The 20,245-nt window shown below is 43.7% G+C and overlaps 1 protein-coding gene across 10 annotated transcripts in view; it reads left to right on the forward strand.

The window, feature by feature from the left end:
* The window catches only part of CNOT7 (CCR4-NOT transcription complex subunit 7), a 57,998-nt gene that overhangs the window by 26,730 nt on the left and 11,023 nt on the right, over nucleotides 1-20,245 (forward strand). For all 10 annotated transcript variants that reach the window (XM_069744405.1, XM_069744411.1, XM_069744407.1 and 7 more), the window contains 2 exons: nucleotides 1,461-1,605; nucleotides 2,979-3,089. In XM_069744405.1, coding sequence (XP_069600506.1) covers nucleotides 1,461-1,605; nucleotides 2,979-3,089 — 256 coding nt within the window. The remainder of the gene's footprint in view (nucleotides 1-1,460; nucleotides 1,606-2,978; nucleotides 3,090-20,245) is intronic.

A 20,245-nucleotide genomic window follows, 5' to 3' on the forward strand; every position in this document is an offset into this window, starting at 1 on the left:
ACAAAGATCTGTTATTTGACTAGCTGTAACAACTTAATTCCACTTTAAAAGTTTTTATTTTTTATTTTTTTCGCTACTTGTTTGTTTCTTGGATCAAAACCGAACTTTCCTCCACTAGGTCTTAGGGGTGCCATGTGCACTCTGGGACTTGGGCAGGCATTATTTCACACATTATGCGACCTTTAATCTACTTTTATCTCACAGGCTATAAAAAACGTGTATACTAATATTACTGAGCATCATATAATATTGACTTTTCAGCGACGTTATCTGATATTCCACTTATTGTGTTTATAAGTAGGCATCATATTCATACAGTATATCTCTATACTTAGGCTACTTTGAATCCGACATGTATATTGTTGTTTTCTTTTTTAGGCCCAGCTATTAAGCAACATTTTTCTTTACTGTAAATGCTTATTATTATTCTACTTCATCGCACAGGCTACTTTAATTCTGACTTGTATACTTTTGTCTATTCTCTTGGGCCTAGTTATTAAGCAACATTTTTCTTTATTGCTAATGCTTATTTTTACTATACTGCATCGCAAGACTAATTTATTTTCGTCCCTTTGTTAGTGACATATATATGTAGTATATTTAAGCTACCATTTTATGGTCTGTTTTCTAATGCCTGATATTTCATTCCCCATTTCACTTGGGGATTCCTTTCCTTTTCCCTACCCTATGTTTATTTCCTTCCCCTTTCTCTCATTTCTACCTGTTTAAAATTGAAAATACCAATAAAAACGTTTGAAAACACTATGTACAGAAAAATGTACAAGCTGTAGTTATTGTAACCATTTTGAGGTACATATGACATTTCAATCTCTTTTTAATTACTTTCTTGGTGAGGTGTGATGATTGAAAAGCAGAACATTTAGCGTTTTTTTTGTTTGTTTTTTTTTAAATAAATCTCCTTGTTTTCCGTATGGGTTAATCTTCATATTTTGATTGGATGTAGCGCTACCAAATCTAATGATTTTTTTTTTTCTCAATTTCTTTGTTCTGTTTTCATCTTGGGAAAAGAGAGATTTGGATTTTTTGTATTATTATTTTTAGTCCTTCAAGAATCTTAAATCAGCTTGTACAATATATTGCCATACGTCAGTTATATATACATACCAGAAATAATGATCTGCTGTGAAACCTATAGGAGGGCAAAGATGGAGGCCACGAGGGTCCTTCAGTAGGCCCCTGTCTGCCATAAGGGGTTTCTTTTACATGAGCCGTAGAACAGGACCCCTCTGGATGGCACTGGGTAAATCATTCAGTCATGTGGAGCCGGACGGGGAGACGCTCGCTTTTCGCAGTATCTTCTCTCTGCTGTGCGGGCTGCATGACTCTAAAGACCGGTTCACTTTAATAGTATATTTCTAATTGCCTTTTCTCTTCTAATTTTATGAAATAATCTTTAAAAAAATATCCCCAATGTTTCTTTCTTTGCTATTGTTTTGCAGTGGATACGATTTTGGCTATCTAATAAAGATACTGACTAACTCCAATCTTCCTGAGGTTGAGCTAGACTTCTTTGAAATTCTACGTCTATTTTTTCCTGTGATCTACGATGTTAAATATCTCATGAAAAGCTGCAAAAATTTAAAGGTGCGTACATATACAGTAGATCCCAATCTGTTTCTTATTACCAGCTATTAAAACTACTTTTTGGTGCAAGACAGATTTTGGTAATTATGCCCAAGACTTTGAATTGCTTCTATAAATGAAATGTATTTGTGATATCATTAACCTCCTGCCAATCGGTAACTCCCCAAATCCAGAGCTCTGCATCGCTCCGAACACTGCTGCGATAGCGACATTAGCGAGCACCAGCGCTGCATGAACACAGAGCAGGAGGAGGTCCATCAGGCTGCACACAGAATGGAGTATGGGCTTGTAGGCTTTCAGCTGAGTCCATACACCGCTCTGTGGTTGGGAGCACACCAGTGTCATTTTCTGATGTTCTGAGTGGTCTGCTGGGGTCGAAGGACCAGGTGAACCAATAATCAATAGCACTTTTGTAAAACATATAAAAATAAAGTGATACATACCCTTTAAATTGTGCGAGCTAACTATTCCATCCCCTAAGAACTGACCTGGCTCATAATACAGCGTTTTACTTTGTAAATGTATAGGACAATCCAACGTGGTGAAGTTTTTTGGTCCTGAGACCTTCACCAGACCGCTCTAGTGTTCTGAAAATTTAGTTTCTATTTTTTTCACCATTTGCTTACTAACCTGCCTATTGATCCTGTGATTTCCATAATTCCACTACTTTTTCCTTCCTCGTGTTCAATTCTGGGGAATGTATTTAATGTTGGGTTTGAGGGGCAGTCCTAGAGAGTCTGAGTAAATCTGTGTGCCATACTTCACCTTTTCAAACCCTATTTAATATGTATGACCAATTTTATTCTAGAGAGGACTCACTAGGGTGCTGATCACAGACCCTCTCCCCCATTCTAACATTTTAGATATATGCCAGACAAACTAATCCATACTTGCAGGATCTGGCATCCACAAGGGTATGAAGACCTCATGACTCTTCCATGATATCAGACGTCAGGGGATAGAATGATTGGGTAGTTGAAATTCGTGCAATAATCAGATGTACCTGGTAGTGGTTTCTTCACTCTCCCAATTCAGAACAGAAGCTTGTCTGGGCACACTGTGAGGAGAGATGGCTGGCCACTGGACACGCAGCCAGTCGAGGCTTCATACGTGTGGCCAGCCTGCCTTATACTTGATCTTCAGGTCATGTACACTGACAGCCGGCCTACTAAACAAACATTTAGGAGGCCAAAGGATTTTAGGCATCCAGCTCTCAATTGAAAAACTCTGTTTCTCCTTTGCTGCTATATATTTAGGGTTGTGTAGATGTTAGTGAGTAAAGGATGTTTTAAGCTTACAGGGTAACCAGTCCGTGTCTGTGCCCTCCCCAAACTGAATATTGGCTGAGGTCTAATCATGGTGTCTCTTGTCAGGGTGGATTGCAAGAAGTGGCTGAACAACTGGAGCTGGAACGGATAGGACCCCAGCATCAGGCCGGCTCTGACTCGTTGCTGACCGGAATGGCATTCTTCAAGATGAGAGAGGTATGAAATCAAAGGTTGTTACCAAGTGTTGGTCCTTATGTGCACAATCAGGCCAACCTTAGAGTGTGATTCACTATGCAGGTAAGGAAAAATTACAGTAAATCTTCAGAGTATATTCCTGTGTTGCTTTCTAGTATGATAGATCTGATACACATACATATATATATTTATTTATTTTTTATTATTATTATTATTTATTTATATAGCACCATTAATTCCATGATGCTGTACATGAGAAAGGGGTTACATACAGAGTTATAGATATCGTTTACAGTAAACAAATTTACAGTGACAGACTGGTACAGAGGGGAGAGGACCCTGTCCTTGCGGACTTAAATTCTATGGGATAGTGGGGAAGGTAGGGGCGAGGCGGCGGCTCTGGAGATGGCGAGGCGCCGGCTCTGGCGATGGCAAGGCGGCAGAATGGTTATTGCAGGCTGTAGGCTTTCTTGAAGAGATGGGTTTTCAGGATCTGTCTGAAGGATCCGAGGGTGGTGGATAATCGGACGTGTTGAGGCATGGAATTCCAGAGGATGGGGGATATTCGGGAGAAATCTTGGAGGCAGTTGTGTGAGGAACGAATAAGTGTGGAGGAGAGTAGGAGGTCTTGGGAGGATCGGAGATTATGTGAGGGAAGATATTGGGAGATTAGTTCAGAGGTATAGGGAGGGGACAGGTTGTGGATGGCTTTGTAGATCAGTGTTAGTAGTTTGAATTGGGGAATTGGGAGCCAGTGGGGGGATTTGCAGAGGGGAGAAGCAGGGGAGTAGCGAGGAGAGAGATGGATTAGCCGGGCAGCAGAGATGAGGACAGACTGGAGTGGTGCAAGAGAGTTAGCGGGGAGGCCACAGAGGAGGGTGTTGCAGTAGTCGAGGCGGGAGATGATGAGGGCATGCACAAGAGTTTTGGTAGATTGTGGGCTGAGGAAGGAACGGATTCTGGCAATATTTTTATGTTGGAGGTGGCAAGAGTTTGGACGTGCGGTTTAAAGGACAGGGCAGAGTCGAGAGTTACCCCGAGGCAGTGGATTTCAGGTGCGGGAGAGAGCGTGATGTCATTTACCATAATAGATAGGTCAGGTAGGGGGGATACGTGAGATGGGGGAAAGATGATGAGTTTGGTTTTTGTCTACATGGAGTTTTAGGAACCGAGAGGTGAAGAAGGAGGATATGGCTGACAGACACTTCGGGATTCTGGACAGCAGAGAGGTGACATCTGGGCCAGAGAGGTAGATCTGAGTGTCGTCCGCATACAGGTGGTACTGGAAGCCGTGGGACTTTGAGTTGTCCTAGGCCAAGAGTATAGATGGAAAAAAGTAGGGGCCCTAGGACAGAAAAAGAAGAGAATGTCCAGCTTCACTGAATCCGTAAAAAAGAGTTTTCTTTATTCACAAACTTTAAGCATAGAGGATACAGACTTCAGCACAAACCATATGGGTAAGAATCTCAACGCGTTTCTGGAGACTAAGCTCCCTTAATCATGACAGAGCCTTGAGAGACTCCAACAGAGAGAGGGCGGGATGAGGAGGTGGTGTGGGAGTGGGAAACGCTAAGGCCGGCTTCACACTTGCGAGTTTTACGGACGTAAGAGCGCAGAAACTACGTCCGTAAAACTCGCAAAAAATACCGCACAATTATTCTCTATGCCCCTGCTCCTATCTGCCGTATTTTACTGATCAGTATTATACGGCTTTCTACGGCCGTACAAAATCGCAGCATGCTGCGTTTGTCACCGTACTGCGCAAGAAATACGCCAATGAAAGTCTATGGAAGCGTGAAAAATACGGATTTCACACGGACAAGCAGTGTGACTTGCGAGAAATACGCAGCGCTGTTAGAGAGAAAAGCCGGTAATTCAGTGCGGTGTACAGTAAAATCACACTGACAGCTTACAGTCCAATAGGTAGAATAAATGTGTACACATAGAATAGGTATATATATATATATATATATATGTGTCAGTGAGACACATATATGTATATATATTAATATTTATTCCAGCGCTATACAGCTTGAAAGCCGGTAATTCAATTACCGGCTTTTTCTTTCTCCTTCCTAAAACCCGACATGATTTGAGACATGGTTTACATACAGTAAACCATGTCTTCTCTCCATTTTTTTTGCAGATTCCACACTACTAATGTCAGTAGTGTGTATCTGCAAAATTTGGCCGTTCTAGCTCTTAAAATAAAGGGTTAAATGGCGGAAAAAATTGGCGTGGGCTCCCGCGCAATTTTCTCCGCCAGAGTAGTAAAGCCAGTGACTGAGGGCAGATATTAATAGCCTGGAGAGGGTCCATGGTTATTGGCCCCCCCCTGGCTAAAAATATCTGCCCCCAGCCACCCCAGAAAAGGCACATCTGGAAGATGCGCCTATTCTGGCACTTGGCCACTCTCTTCCCATTCCCGTGTAGCGGTGGGATATGGGGTAATGAAGGGTTAATGCCACCTTGCTATTGTAAGGTGACATTAAGCCTAATTAATAATGGAGAGGCGTCAATTATGACACCTATCCATTATTAATCCAATTGAATGAAAGGGTTAAATAAAACACAAACACATTATTTAAAATTATTTTAATGAAATAAAAACAATGGTTGTTGGAGTATTTTATTCTACGCCCAATCCAATCACTGAAGACCCTCGTTCTGTGAAAGAAAAAACATAATAAACCAACAATATACTTACCCTCCGCAGATCTGTAACGTCCAACGATGTAAATCCTTCTGAAGGGGTTAAAACATTTTGCAGCAAGGAGCTTTGCTAATGCAGGCTGCTCCTCGCTGCAAAACCCCGGAGAATGAGTCTAAATATAGATCAATGAGCTATATTTAGCTTCATTTGCGGTGAGGCGCCCTCTGCTGGCTGTTTATAGATCGTGGGAACTTGCCTAGAAAGCCTGGGAGCTTTCTAGGAAATTTCCCACGATCTATGAACATCCAGCAGAGGGCGCCTCACCGCAAATGAAGCTAAATATAGCTCATTGATCTATATTTAGACTCATTCTCCGGGGTTTTGCAGCGAGGAGTAGCATTGCTTTAGCAAAGCTCCTTGCTGCAAAATGTTTTAACCCCTTCAGAAGGATTTACATCGTTGGACGTTACAGATCTGCGGAGGGTAAGTATATTGTTGGTTTATTATGTTTTTTCTTTCACAGAACGAGGGTCTTCAGTGATTGGATTGGGCGTAGAATAAAATACTCCAACAACCATTGTTTTTATTTCATTAAAATAATTTTAAATAATGTGTTTGTGTTTTATTTAACCCTTTCATTCAATTGGATTAATAATGGATAGGTGTCATAATTGACGCCTCTCCATTATTAATTAGGCTTAATGTCACCTTACAATAGCAAGGTGGCATTAACCCTTCATTACCCCATATCCCACCGCTACACGGGAATGGGAAGAGAGTGGCCAAGTGCCAGAATAGGCGCATCTTCCAGATGTGCCTTTTCTGGGGTGGCTGGGGGCAGATATTTTTAGCCAGGGGGGGGCCAATAACCATGGACCCTCTCCAGGCTATTAATATCTGCCCTCAGTCACTGGCTTTACTACTCTGGCGGAGAAAATTGCGCGGGAGCCCACGCCAATTTTTTCCGCCATTTAACCCTTTATTTTAAGAGCTAGAACGGCCAAATTTTGCAGATACACACTACTGACATTAGTAGTGTGGAATCTGCAAAAAAAATGGAGAGAAGACATGGTTTACTGTATGTAAACCATGTCTCAAATCATGTCGGGTTTTAAGAAGGAGAAAGAAAAAGCCGGTAATTGAACTACCGGCTTTCAAGCTGTATAGCGCTGGAATAAATATTAATATATATACATATATGTGTCTAATGACATATACATATACATATACATACATACATACATACATACATACATATATATATATATATATATATATATATATATATATATATATATATATATATATATATATATATATATATATATATACATATATATATACATATATATATACATATATATATACATATATACAGTATATATATATATATAGTGTGTATATATATATATATATACGGTATATATTTTTTTTTTTTTTCTTTTTGGGACACATGGATCATTTCTATAGCGGTATGTTGGTTTTGCAAGCCTGCGAGAAAACCACGCAGTACGGATGCCATACGGATTACATACGGAGGATGCCATGCGCAAAAAACGCTGACACACCCTGCCTACGGAGGAGCTACGGACCACTATTTTCGGGACATTTCAGCGTATTACGGCCGTAATATACGGACCGTATTTTCATACGCTGAGTGTGAAGCCGGCCTTAATGTGCGGTCGGAAAGGTATGAGGCAATCCAGGACAGGGCAAGGCCTTTGATGCCAAGGGAAGAAAGAATCTGTAGCAGTAGGCAGTGATCGACTGTGTCGAAAGCAGAGGACAGGTCAAGAAGGAGGAGGATGGAGAACTTTGGCTGTGAGTAAGTCATTAGTAATTTTTGTCAGGGCAGTTTCGGTGGAGTGGTGGGGGCGGAAGCCAGATTGGAGGTTGTCAAGGAGAAAGTTAGATGAGAGGTGGGAGGAAATTTGAGCATGGACATGCTGCTCAAGGAGTTTTGAAGCAAACGGGAGCAGTGATATGGGGTGGTAGCTGGGCATAGCAGTTGGGTCAAGGTTAGTTTTTTTGAGGATGGGTGTGATGGTGGCATGTTTGAAGGCCGAGGGGAAGGTACTAGAAGATAGTGATAGGTTGAAGAGATGGGTTAGGGCTGGAATGAGCATGTTAGTGAGGTTGTGGAGCAGGTGGGAGGGGATGGGGTCAAGTGCACAGGTGATGAGGTGCGATTTGGAAAAGAGGCGAGTAAGCTCTCCTTTAGTGATGTTGGAGAGGGAGGTTATTATGTAATATAAATATATATATACAGTGGGGCAAAAAAGTATTTAGTCAGTCAGCAATAGTGCAAGTTCCACCACTTAAAAAGATGAGAGGCGTCTGTAATTTACATCATAGGTAGACCTCAACTATGGGAGACAAACTGAGAAAAAAAAATCCAGAAAATCACATGGTCTGTTTTTTTTAAACATTTTATTTGCATATTATGGTGGAAAATAAGTATTTGGTCAGAAACAAACAATCAAGATTTCTGGCTCTCACAGACCTGTAACTTCTTCTTTAAGAGTCTCCTCTTTCCTCCACTCATTACCTGTAGTAATGGCACTTGTTTAAACTTGTTATCAGTATAAAAAGACACCTGTGCACACCCTCAAACAGTCTGACTCCAAACTCCACTATGGTGAATACCAAAGAGCTGTCAAAGGACACCAGAAACAAAATTGTAGCCCTGCACCAGGCTGGGAAGACTGAATCTGCAATAGCCAACCAGCTTGGAGTGAAGAAATCAACAGTGGGAGCAATAATTAGAAAATGGAAGACATACAAGACCACTGATAATCTCCCTCGATCTGGGGCTCCACGCAAAATCCCACCCCGTGGGGTCAGAATGATCACAAGAACGGTGAGCAAAAATCCCAGAACCACGCGGGGGGACCTAGTGAATGAACTGCAGAGAGCTGGGACCAATGTAACAAGGCCTGCCATAAGTAACACACTACGCCACCATGGACTCAGATCCTGCAGTGCCAGACGTGTCCCACTGCTTAAGCCAGTACATGTCCGGGCCCGTCTGAAGTTTGCTAGAGAGCATTTGGATGATCCAGAGGAGTTTTGGGAGAATGTCCTATGGTCTGATGAAACCAAACTGGAACTGTTTGGCAGAAACACAACTTGTCGTGTTTGGAGAAAAAAGAATACTGAGTTGCATCCATCAAACACCATACCTACTGTAAAGCATGGTGGTGGAAACATCATGCTTTGGGGCTGTTTCTCTGCAAAGGGGCCAGGACGACTGATCCGGGTACATGAAAGAATGAATGGGGCCATGTATCGTGAGATTTTGAGTGCAAACCTCCTTCCATCAGCAAGGGCATTGAAGATGAAACGTGGCTGGGTCTTTCAACATGACAATGATCCAAAGCACACCGCCAGGGCAACGAAGGAGTGGCTTCGTAAGAAGCATTTCAAGGTCCTGGAGTGGCCTAGCCAGTCTCCAGATCTCAACCCTATAGAAAACCTTTGGAGGGAGTTTAAAGTCCGTGTTGCCAAGCGAAAAGCCAAAAACATCACTGCTCTAGAGGAAATCTGCATGGAGGAATGGGCCAACATACCAACAACAGTGTGTGGCAACCTTGTGAAGACTTACAGAAAACGTTTGACCTCTGTCATTGCCAACAAAGGATATATTACAAAGTATTGAGATGAAATTTTGTTTCTGACCAAATACTTATTTTCCACCATAATATGCAAATAAAATGTTAAAAAAACAGACCATGTGATTTTCTGGATTTTTTTTTCTCAGTTTGTCTCCCATAGTTGAGGTCTACCTATGATGTAAATTACAGACGCCTCTCATCTTTTTAAGTGGTGGAACTTGCACTATTGCTGACTGACTAAATACTTTTTTGCCCCACTGTGTGTGACGGCTGATACTCAGGAGGCACGTTCCATTAAAGTTCAGAGGGTTTATTGCTCCATAAACCACATAGTAGATAACAGAAATCAAATAGCCTTTAGCTCAGGAACAGAAAATACAAGTGTCCACCAGTCCTTCAGGCTCAGTTCTGGAGCCTTAACACACTCTGGAGGGTTTCACCTCCACACACATCTGCTGTGTTAAACATTACCCTTTCTTTTATAGGTCTAACCACACCCAGGAACCCATCACATGATTAGACATGTGGTTATGACATCACCACAGGTCCTGAAACACACATAGATAGGCAGGGTTATGATATAGCGACAAGCCACCTATGTGACACATATCTCACGTCGACTATACAACCTTTAGCCACGCTACATACCTCCCCCCTCTGCCTAAAGCCGTGGGGCTTGGCACTTTCTTTCTTGATAGGACATCAGCGTTACCGTGCAGCTTTCCGGCCCTATGTTCCACATGGAAATTGAAGTCCTGCAGGGCTAAGAACCAACGAGTGACCCTAGCATTTCTACCCTTCGTTTCCCTCATCCATCGAAGTGGGGCATGGACGGATATCAGTCTAAATTTACGTCCCAGCAGATAGTACCGTAACGTGTCCACTGCCCACTTTATGGCCAAACACTCCTTCTCTACGACTGAGTAATTCTTTTCAGACGAGGACCGTTTCCTACTCAGAGAACAGGATGCTCCTCTCCATGTAGCTCTTGGGAAAGAACTGCTCCTACCCCAACATCTGAGGCATCTGTTTGAAGAATAAACTCTTTCTTAAAATTTGGGGCCATCAGAACGGGTTGCTTACACAGAACCTCTTTCATTTCTTGGAAGGTGACTCTGTCTCTTCGGACCATTTAACCATTACTGATTTCATCCCCTTTAGCAGATCAGTCAGAGGCGCAGCCACCGTGGCGAAGTTTGGGATGAACCTCCTGTAATATCCCACGATCCCCAGAAAGGCTTTAATTTGCTTTTTGGAGAGTGGCTTTGGCCATGTTTGAATTGCCTCCACTTTACTGATTTGGGGTTTTATTTCTCCACGGCCCACTACATATCCCAGGTACTTAGCGTCTTCCTTACCCAAGGCACACTTTTTCGGGTTTATTGTTAACCCTGCCTCCCTTAGAGCATCAAACACCATTTGGGCTTTTTCCAGATGACTCTCCCAGTCCGGGCTAAAGATGACGATATCATCCAGGTACGCAGCAGCTTATGGGGTGCAAGGATTCTATCCATAGCCCTCTGGAAGGTCGCCGGAGCTCCCTGTAGGCCAAACGGAATCCGGACATACTGGAAGCATCCATCTGGTGTAGAAAACGCCGTCTTTTCCTTGGCTTCCTGTGCCATAGGAATCTGCCAATACCCCTTCGTCAAATCCCAAGGTGGTTATATACCTGGCGTGCCCAAGCCTTTCGATGAGCTCATCAACGTGGGGCATGGGATATGCGTTGAACTTGGAGACCTCATTCAACTTCCGATAGTCGTTGCAAAACCTCCACTCCCCATCAGGTCTTGGGACCAGGACAATTGGGCTTGACCAACCGCTCTTGGATTCCTCAATGACTCGAAGCTTCAACATACGCTCCACCTCCTTGGAGATTACTTCTCAACGGGCCTCAGTGATTCGGTACGGCTTCACGTTCACCCGCACATGTGGCTCTGTCAGGACCTCGTGCTCTATGACCTTCGTGTATCCTGGCAACTCTGAAAACAGGTACCTGTTCTTCTGGAGTAACTCCTGGCACTGCTGTTTCTGGGCCTTCGATAGCGTCTCTGCTATAGTAACCCCTCCAACCTCACCTTCTGGGTTGCTTAGCAAAGATGGAGTTACTGCCAGCTCTCTATCTTGCCATGGCTTGATGAGGTTGACATGGTAGACTTGAATTGGTTTCCGTCTTCCTGGTTGGTGAATTTTATAGTTTACCTCACCAAGCTTCGACGATCTCATATGGTCCTTGCCATTTGGCCAAGAACTTGCGCTCCACCGTCGGAACTAACACAAGAACTCGGTCTCCCGGATTGAACTGCCTAACTCTTGCAGACCGGTTGTAGACCCTGGCCTGAGCTTCTTGTGCCTGGAGGAGGTGTTCTTTCACAGTAGGCATCACCTTTGCAATCCTCTGCTGCATCAGGGCCACATGCTCAATGATGTTTCTGTGGGGCGTGACTTCGGCTTCCCAGGTTTCCTTGGCTATATCCAGGAGTCCTCATGGATGTCGGCCATATAGAAGCTCAAACGGTGAGAACCCTGTGGAGGCCTGTGGAACTTCACGGATGGAAAACATCAGATATGGTAAGAGACAGTCCCAGTCTCTACCGTCTTTCTCTATAGCTTTTCTCAGCATGCTCTTCAGTGTCTTGTTAAATCTTTCAACAAGGCCATCTGACTGGAGATGGTACACCGAGGTCCTCAACTGGGAGAATTTCAGGACTTTGCATCACCTTGCTCATGAAAGGTGTCCCCTGGTCAGTCAGGATCTCCTTCGGCAGACCTGTCTGGGAAAACACATGGACCAACTCGCGGGCTATACTCTTCGAGGAAGAATTTCTCAGGGGAATTGCCTCAGGATAGCGTGTGGCATAGTCCAGGATGACTAATATATACTGATGGCCCCGGGCTGATTTAACTAAGGGACCGACCAAGTCCATGGCAATTCTCTCGAATGGCACCTCAATAATGGGCAATGGCACAAGGGGGCTCCGGAAATGACGAGTGGGGGCAGTTAGCTGACATGTAGGGCAGGACCTGCAATAGTTCACTATTTCCCGATGACACCCAGGCCAATAGAACCTCTGCACAACCCGTTCCTGCGTTTTTTCCACCCCTAGGTGTCCACCCAAGATGTGTGAATGGGCCATATCCAACACCTTCCGTCTATATTGACCCGGCACTACCAACTGCTCTACCAACTCCTCCCTTATTTTCGTGACCCGGTACAACAACTCCCCACTCTTCAGAAAATAGGGAAATCTTGTGTCTGCCCCCGGCTCCTGTACAACCCCATTAATAACTGTGACATTATTAAAGGCTTCCACCTGAGTGGGGTCCCTATGTTGGGCAGTCTCAAAATTTTCACCGGTTACCTCTAACTCCAGAATGTCAGATGCAGGGGACACTTCCTCCTCATCCCCAACCAGAGCACAAAAAGGAAACCTGTCTGTCTCTGGGTGTGGCGACACCTTTTTAGGGTTCATTGGTTCCCTACTCTTGCTAGGGACCTCAGAACCCTTTCCCCACAAATCCCAAAACAAACAGAAATCCCGGCCAATAATTATAGGGTGCAACAAGTCCCAAACGACGCCGACTACATGGGACTCAGTGCCACATTTCAGTATCCACCCTGGCCACAGGGTAGTCCTTTGCATCACCATGTATGCATCGCACGCCGACTTTCTTTTCCGGGAGCAGGTGGAGCGGAAAAGTGGCCCTCACCAGGGTCACTAAGCTCCCCGAGTCTAACAGCGCCGTTACTGCTCGACCGTTCACCTTTACGGGACACGCTTGAGGCCCCTCGTTGGGCGGAGAGTTCACACTGCAGGCTGGATATGCATAGTATGAACTACGGCATCCCATGCTGCGGTCCATTTGCTCAGTGTTCTGGGAACAACGGGCAGCTATATGTCCTGGCCCGTGGCACCTCCAGCAAATAATATCACCCGTAGGGACCTTGGGCACCACCTCCCCCGCCCTTTGTGACCTTGGACGCCCCACCCCCTTTTGGGACTCGGCACCTTTCTGGGACCCCCAGTACGGCATGGGCTGCCTCCCGAAGGAGCCTTCCATCCCTTGGTGTCTCTTGACCAGTCCGATCAGTTCGTCGGCATTCTGGGGATCACCCTGGGCAACCCAAGTCTGTATGGGCCTCGGGAGAGAATGCACAAACCGATCCATCATCACTCGTTCTACCATCTGTGCAGGCGTAGAGGACTCTGGCTGCAGCCATTTCTGGACCAGGTGCAACAGGTCAAACATTTGGGAGCGAGGCGGTTTGTCCCGGTGATAGGCCCAGCAGCGAATTTGCTGTGCCCTAACAGTCAGTGTCACCCTCAAACGTGCGAGAATCTCGGCTTTCAATTTGTCTAAGGACTTGAGAAACCAAATTGTGAGGAAGCATGAGCAATCTCAAGGCTACAAGTCCATCTCCAAGGACCTGAATGTTCCTGTGTCTACCGTGCGCAGTGTCATCAAGATGTTTAAAGCCCATGGCACTGTGGCTAACCTCCCTAGATGTGGACGGAAAAGAAAAATTGACAAGAGATTTCAACGCAAGATTGTGCGGATGTTGGATAAAGAACCTCAACTAACATCCAAACAAGTTCAAGCTGCCCTGCAGTCCGAGGGTACAACATGGGTCAACCCGTACTATCTGTCGGCGTCTGAATGAAATGGGACTGTATGGTAGGAGACCCAGCAAGACCCCATTTCTTACCACGAGACATAAAAAAGTCAGGCTGGAGTTTGCCAAAACTTACCTGAAAAAGCCTAAAACGTTTTGGAAGAATGCTCTCTGGTCAGATGAGACAAAAGTAGAGCTTTTTGGGCAAAGGCATCAACATAGAGTTTACAGAAGAAAAAAAGAGGCATTCAAAGAAAAAGAACACGGTCCCTACAGTCAAACATGGTGGAGGTTCCCTGATGTTTTGGGGTTGCTTTGCTGCCTTTGGCACTGGACTGCTTGACCGTGTGCATGGCATTATGAAGTCTGAAGACTACCAACAAATTTTGCAGCATAATGTAGGGCCCAGTGTGAGAAAGCTGAGTCTCCCTCAGAGGTCATGGGTCTTCCAGCAGGACAATGACCCAAAACACACTTCAAAAAGCACTAGAAAATGGTTTGAGAGAAAGCACTGGAGACTTCTAAGGTGGCCAGCAATGAGTCCAGACCTGAATCCCATAGAACACCTGTGGAGAGATCTAAAAATGGCAGTTTGGAGAAGGCACCCTTCAAATATCAGGGACCTGGAGCAGTTTGCCAAAGAAGAATGGTCTAAAATTCCAGCAGAGCATTGTAAGAAACTCATTGATGGTTCCCGGAAGCGGTTGGTCGCAGTTATTTTGGCTAAAGGTTGTGCAACCAAGTATTAGGCTACTTTCACACATCAGGTTTTTTGTTTCAGGCTAAATCCGGTGAATGTTGGAAAAACTGGATCCGGCGCAGATTGTGAAAAACTGATGCGACAGATCTGTTTTTTTGACGGATCCGGCTAGCATATCTAGATTATTGGATAAAAAAAAAATGGAGCATGCTCAATTTAAAAAACCGGATCAGGCCGCCGGATCCGCCATTTTCTGCATCCGGCACCTTCCGGCTCCTATACGCTTCCATTCTAGCAAACAGCCGGAAGCGCCAGATCCGGCGCTTCAGGCTTTTTCGCCGGAGACAAAAAACGTTACAGTAGACATTTTTTCCAGACGCCGGAATCGAGTGTACGCCGGATCCGGCATCAAACTGGAAGGAACGTTGGGCCATCCGGCGCTAATACAAGTCAATGGGGGAAAAACCGGATCCGGTTTTTATTTTTTCTCCCGAGAGCCGGATTTAGCCTGAAACAAAAAACCTGAAAGCAGCCTTAGGCTGAGGGTGCCCATACTTTTGTCTGGCCCATTTTTGGAGTTTTGTGTGAAATGATCAATGGTTTGCTATTTGCTTCACTCTCCTTTGTGTTTTTTCATTTAAGACAAATTATATGAAGATAATAATACCAAAGAATTTGTGATTGCAATCATTTTCAGTAAGAAACTGAGATCTGACAGAATTGTGTGTCAATACTTTTAATATTTTACTGAAAAGCAATGTCACCAGGCTGAAATGTCAAAGTTTTTGCTGTCTTGGAGGAATAAAGATTTTGGTTTATTTTGCTTTTTGTATTCTTCGCCTAACATAGGTGCTGTCACCTCTCCCTCACACAATATGCTCTAATGAACTGACATTATGTAGTTTTTCAATAAGAATTCTCTTTCCCTGAGGCTCGTATACCTACCATCAGAATACTGGGTAAATGATGCAGAATCCCAGGTCACTACATTTTCCCCATCATGGTTTATACTGAGTGAATGGGGGGTGCTCACTACAACAATGTCTGTGTACTGCATATGCATCTTATCAAAGAAGATCCACGGCTGGATCGGATGTGTAAGCATCATATTAACTATAATACATTGGAGGGAATGTTGTTAATGCTCGGCATTCATTTCCCTACTCATTTACCTTGGGAAGAAGAAAAGTGACATAAATATACAGATAGATCTGTCCCCAAATTTTCATGTTAAACTGGACACATCATCTAATAATGGCTGCAGAACAAGATAAAACCTTTTTTTTGTTCTTTATTTCGCCTCTCCGTTGCGAATATATTAGCAGTCAAAGTATTTTGAACTTTTAATGAGTTAAAGGGAATCTGTCATCAGATTTTTGCTGTGTAATTTGAGGACAGCATGAGATAGGGTACAAAACACAGATGTCAAGGACATGTCACGTGCCAAGCTGTGTGCAGATGTTTACACTGACTTTTTATCACATGGAGATGATTGTTGCTGTGACTAGCCGACCTGAGGGCATTTGTCTGACTCCGCCCCCTCTTGTGATAAGCCGCTCACTGTGTATAGACTATGTACACAAAGCCTGGTGAGGTGGGGACAGTTTTCTAAAGGTACCTTCATACTGAACGATATCGCTAGCGATCCGTGACGTTGCAGCGTCCTGGCTAGCGATATCGTTCAGTTTGACACGCAGCAGCGATCAGGATCCTGCTGTAATGTCGTTGGTCGCTGCAGAAAGTCCAGCACTTTATTTCGTTGATCTGCGAGCGTCTTCAGTAACATAGTAACATAGTTAGTAAGGCCGAAAAAAGACATTTGTCCATCCAGTTCAGCCTATATTCCATCATAATAAATCCCCAGATCTACGTCCTTCTACAGAACCTAATTGTATGATATAATATTGTTCTGCTCCAGGAAGACATCCAGGCCTCTCTTGTACCCCTCGACTGAGTTCGCCATCACCACCTCCTCAGGCAAGCGATTCCAGATTCTCACTGCCCTAACAGTAAAGAATCCTCTTCTATGTTGGTGGAAAAACCTTCTCTCCTCCAGGCGCAAAGAATGCCCCCTTGTGCCCGTCACCTTCCTTGGTATAAACAGATCCTCAGCGAGATATTTGTATTGTCCCCTTATATACTTATACATGGTTATTAGATCGCCCCTCAGTCGTCTTTTTTCTAGACTAAATAATCCTAATTTCGCTAATCTATCTGGGTATTGTAGTTCTCCCATCCCCTTTATTAATTTTGTTGCCCTCCTTTGTACTCTCTCTAGTTCCATTATATCCTTCCTGAGCACCGGTGCCCAAAACTGGACACAGTACTCCATGTGCGGTCTAACTAGGGATTTGTACAGAGGCAGTATAATGCTCTCATCATGTGTATCCAGACCTCTTTTAATGCACCCCATGATCCTGTTTGCCTTGGCAGCTGCTGCCTGGCACTGGCTGCTCCAGGTAAGTTTATCATTAACTAGGATCCCCAAGTCCTTCTCCCTGTCAGATTTACCCAGTGGTTTCCCATTCAGTGTGTAATGGTGACATTGATTCCTTCTTCCCATGTGTATAACCTTACATTTATCATTGTTAAACCTCATCTGCCACCTTTCAGCCCAAGTTTCCAACTTATCCAGATCCATCTGTAGCAGAATACTATCTTCTCTTGTATTAACTGCTTTACATAGTTTTGTATCATCTGCAAATATCGATATTTTACTGTGTAAACCTTCTACCAGATCATTAATGAATATGTTGAAGAGAACAGGTCCCAATACTGACCCCTGCGGTACCCCACTGGTCACAGCGACCCAGTTAGAGACTATACCATTTATAACCACCCTCTGCTTTCTATCACTAAGCCAGTTACTAACCCATTTACACACAATTTCCCCCAGACCAAGCATTCTCATTTTGTGTACCAACCTCTTGTGCGGCACGGTATCAAACGCTTTGGAAAAATCGAGATATACCACGTCCAATGACTCACCGTGGTCCAGCCTATAGCTTACCTCTTCATAAAAACTGATTAGATTGGTTTGACAGGAGCGATTTCTCATAAACCCATGCTGATATGGAGTTAAACAGTTATTCTCATTGAGATAATCCAGAATAACATCCCTCAGAAACCCTTCAAATATTTTACCAACAATAGAGGTTAGACTTACTGGCCTATAATTTCCAGGTTCACTTTTAGAGCCCTTTTTGAATATTGGCACCACATTTGCTATGCGCCAATCCTGCGGAACAGACCCTGTCGCTATAGAGTCCCTAAAAATAAGAAATAATGGTTTATCTATTACATTACTTAGTTCTCTTAGTACTCGTGGGTGTATGCCATCCGGACCCGGAGATTTATCTATTTTAATCTTATTTAGCCGGTTTCGCACCTCTTCTTGGGTTAGATTGGTGACCCTTAATATAGGGTTTTCATTGTTTCTTGGTATTTCACCTAGCATTTCATTTTCCACCGTGAATACCGTGGAGAAGAAGGTGTTTAATATGTTAGCTTTTTCCTCGTCATCTACAACCATTCTTTCCTCACTATTTTTTAAGGGGCCTACATTTTCAGTTTTTATTCTTTTACTATTGATATAGTTGAAGAACAGTTTGGGATTAGTTTTACTCTCCTTAGCAATGTGCTTCTCTGTTTCCTTTTTGACAGCTTTAATTAGTTTTTTAGATAAAGTATTTTTCTCCCTATAGTTTTTTAGAGCTTCAATGGTGCCATCCTGCTTTAGTAGTGCAAATGCTTTCTTTTTACTGTTAATTGCCTGTCTTACTTCTTTGTTTAGCCACATTGGGTTTTTCCTATTTCTAGTCCTTTTATTCCCACAAGGTATAAACCGCTTACACTGCCTATTTAGGATGTTCTTAAACATTTCCCATTTATTATCTGTATTCTTATTTCTGAGGATATTGTCCCAGTCTACCAGATTAAGGGCATCTCTAAGCTGGTCAAACTTTGCCTTCCTAAAGTTCAGTGTTTTTGTGACTCCCTGACAAGTCCCCCTAGTGAAAGACAGGTGAAACTGTACAATATTGTGGTCGCTATTTCCTAGATGCCCGACCACCTGCAGATTTGTTATTCTGTCAGGTCTATTAGATAGTATTAGGTCTAAAAGTGCTGCTCCTCTGGTTGGATTCTGCACCAATTGTGAAAGATAATTTTTCTTGGTTATTAGCAGAAACCTGTTGCCTTTATGGGTTTCACAGGTTTCTGTTTCCCAGTTAATATCCGGGTAGTTAAAGTCCCCCATAACCAGGACCTCATTATGGGTTGCAGCTTCATCTATCTGCTTTAGAAGTAGACTTTCCATGGTTTCTGTTATATTTGGGGGTTTGTAACAGACCCCAATGAAAATTTTGTTACCATTTTTCCCTCCATGAATTTCGACCCATATGGACTCGACATCCTCATTTCCTTCGCTAATATCCTCCCTTAAAGTGGACTTTAGACAAGACTTTACATAGAGACAAACCCCTCCTCCTCTCCGATTTTTACGATCCTTTCTAAACAGACTGTAACCCTGTAAGTTAACTGCCCAGTCATAGCTTTCATCTAACCATGTCTCAGTTATTCCCACTATGTCAAAGTTACCTGTAGATATTTCTGCTTCTAGTTCTTCCATCTTGTTTGTCAGGCTTCTGGCGTTTGCGAGCATGCAGTTTAGAGGATTTTGTTTTGTTCCAATCTCCTCGCTGTGGATTGTTTTAGAAATGTTCTTACCTCCCTTCTGAGTATGTTTTCCTGGATCTTCTTTGTTCAAGTCTAATGTTTTTCTTCCCGTCCCCTCTTCTTCTAGTTTAACGCCCTCCTGATGAGTGTAGCGAGTCTTCTGACGAATGTGTGTTTCCCAGGTTTGTTGAGGTGTAGTCCGTCTCTGGCGAGGAGTCCATCGTACAAGTAATTCACACCGTGGTCCAGGAATCCGAATCCTTGTTGTCTGCACCATCGTCTTAGCCAGTTGTTTGCATCAAGGATCCTGTTCCATCTCCTGGTGCCATGCCCGTCTACTGGAAGGATAGAAGAAAAAACTACCTGTGCATCCAGTTCCTTTACTTTCTTCCCCAACTCTTCAAAGTCTTTGCAGATTGTCGGTAGGTCCTTCCTTGCCGTGTCATTGGTGCCAACATGTATCAGAAGAAATGGGTGGACGTCCTTGGAGTTGAAGAACTTTGGTATCCTATCGGTCACATCCTTGATCATCGCACCTGGAAGGCAGCATACTTCTCTTGCAGTTATGTCCGGTCTGCAGATGGCTGCTTCTGTGCCTCTCAGTAGTGAGTCTCCCACCACCACCACTCTTCGTTGCTTCTTGGCTGTACTTTTTGCTGTCACTTGTTGCTGTGTGCCCTTTTCTTTTTTGCTTGCTGGTATTGCTTCATCCTTAGGTGTGCCATCTTCATCCTCTACAAAGATTTGATATCGGTTCTTCAGTTGTGTGGTTGGTGATTTCTCCATGGTCTTCTTGCTTCTTTTGGTCACATGCTTCCACTCATCTGCTTTTGGAGGTTCTCTGACACTTTTTTCACCTTCTGTGACCAGTAGAGATGCTTCTGTTCTGTCTAGAAAGTCTTCATTCTCTTTGATGAG

This window comes from Ranitomeya imitator, chromosome 1 (genome assembly GCF_032444005.1).
Source record: "Ranitomeya imitator isolate aRanImi1 chromosome 1, aRanImi1.pri, whole genome shotgun sequence".
Taxonomy (NCBI): Eukaryota; Metazoa; Chordata; class Amphibia; order Anura; family Dendrobatidae; genus Ranitomeya; species Ranitomeya imitator.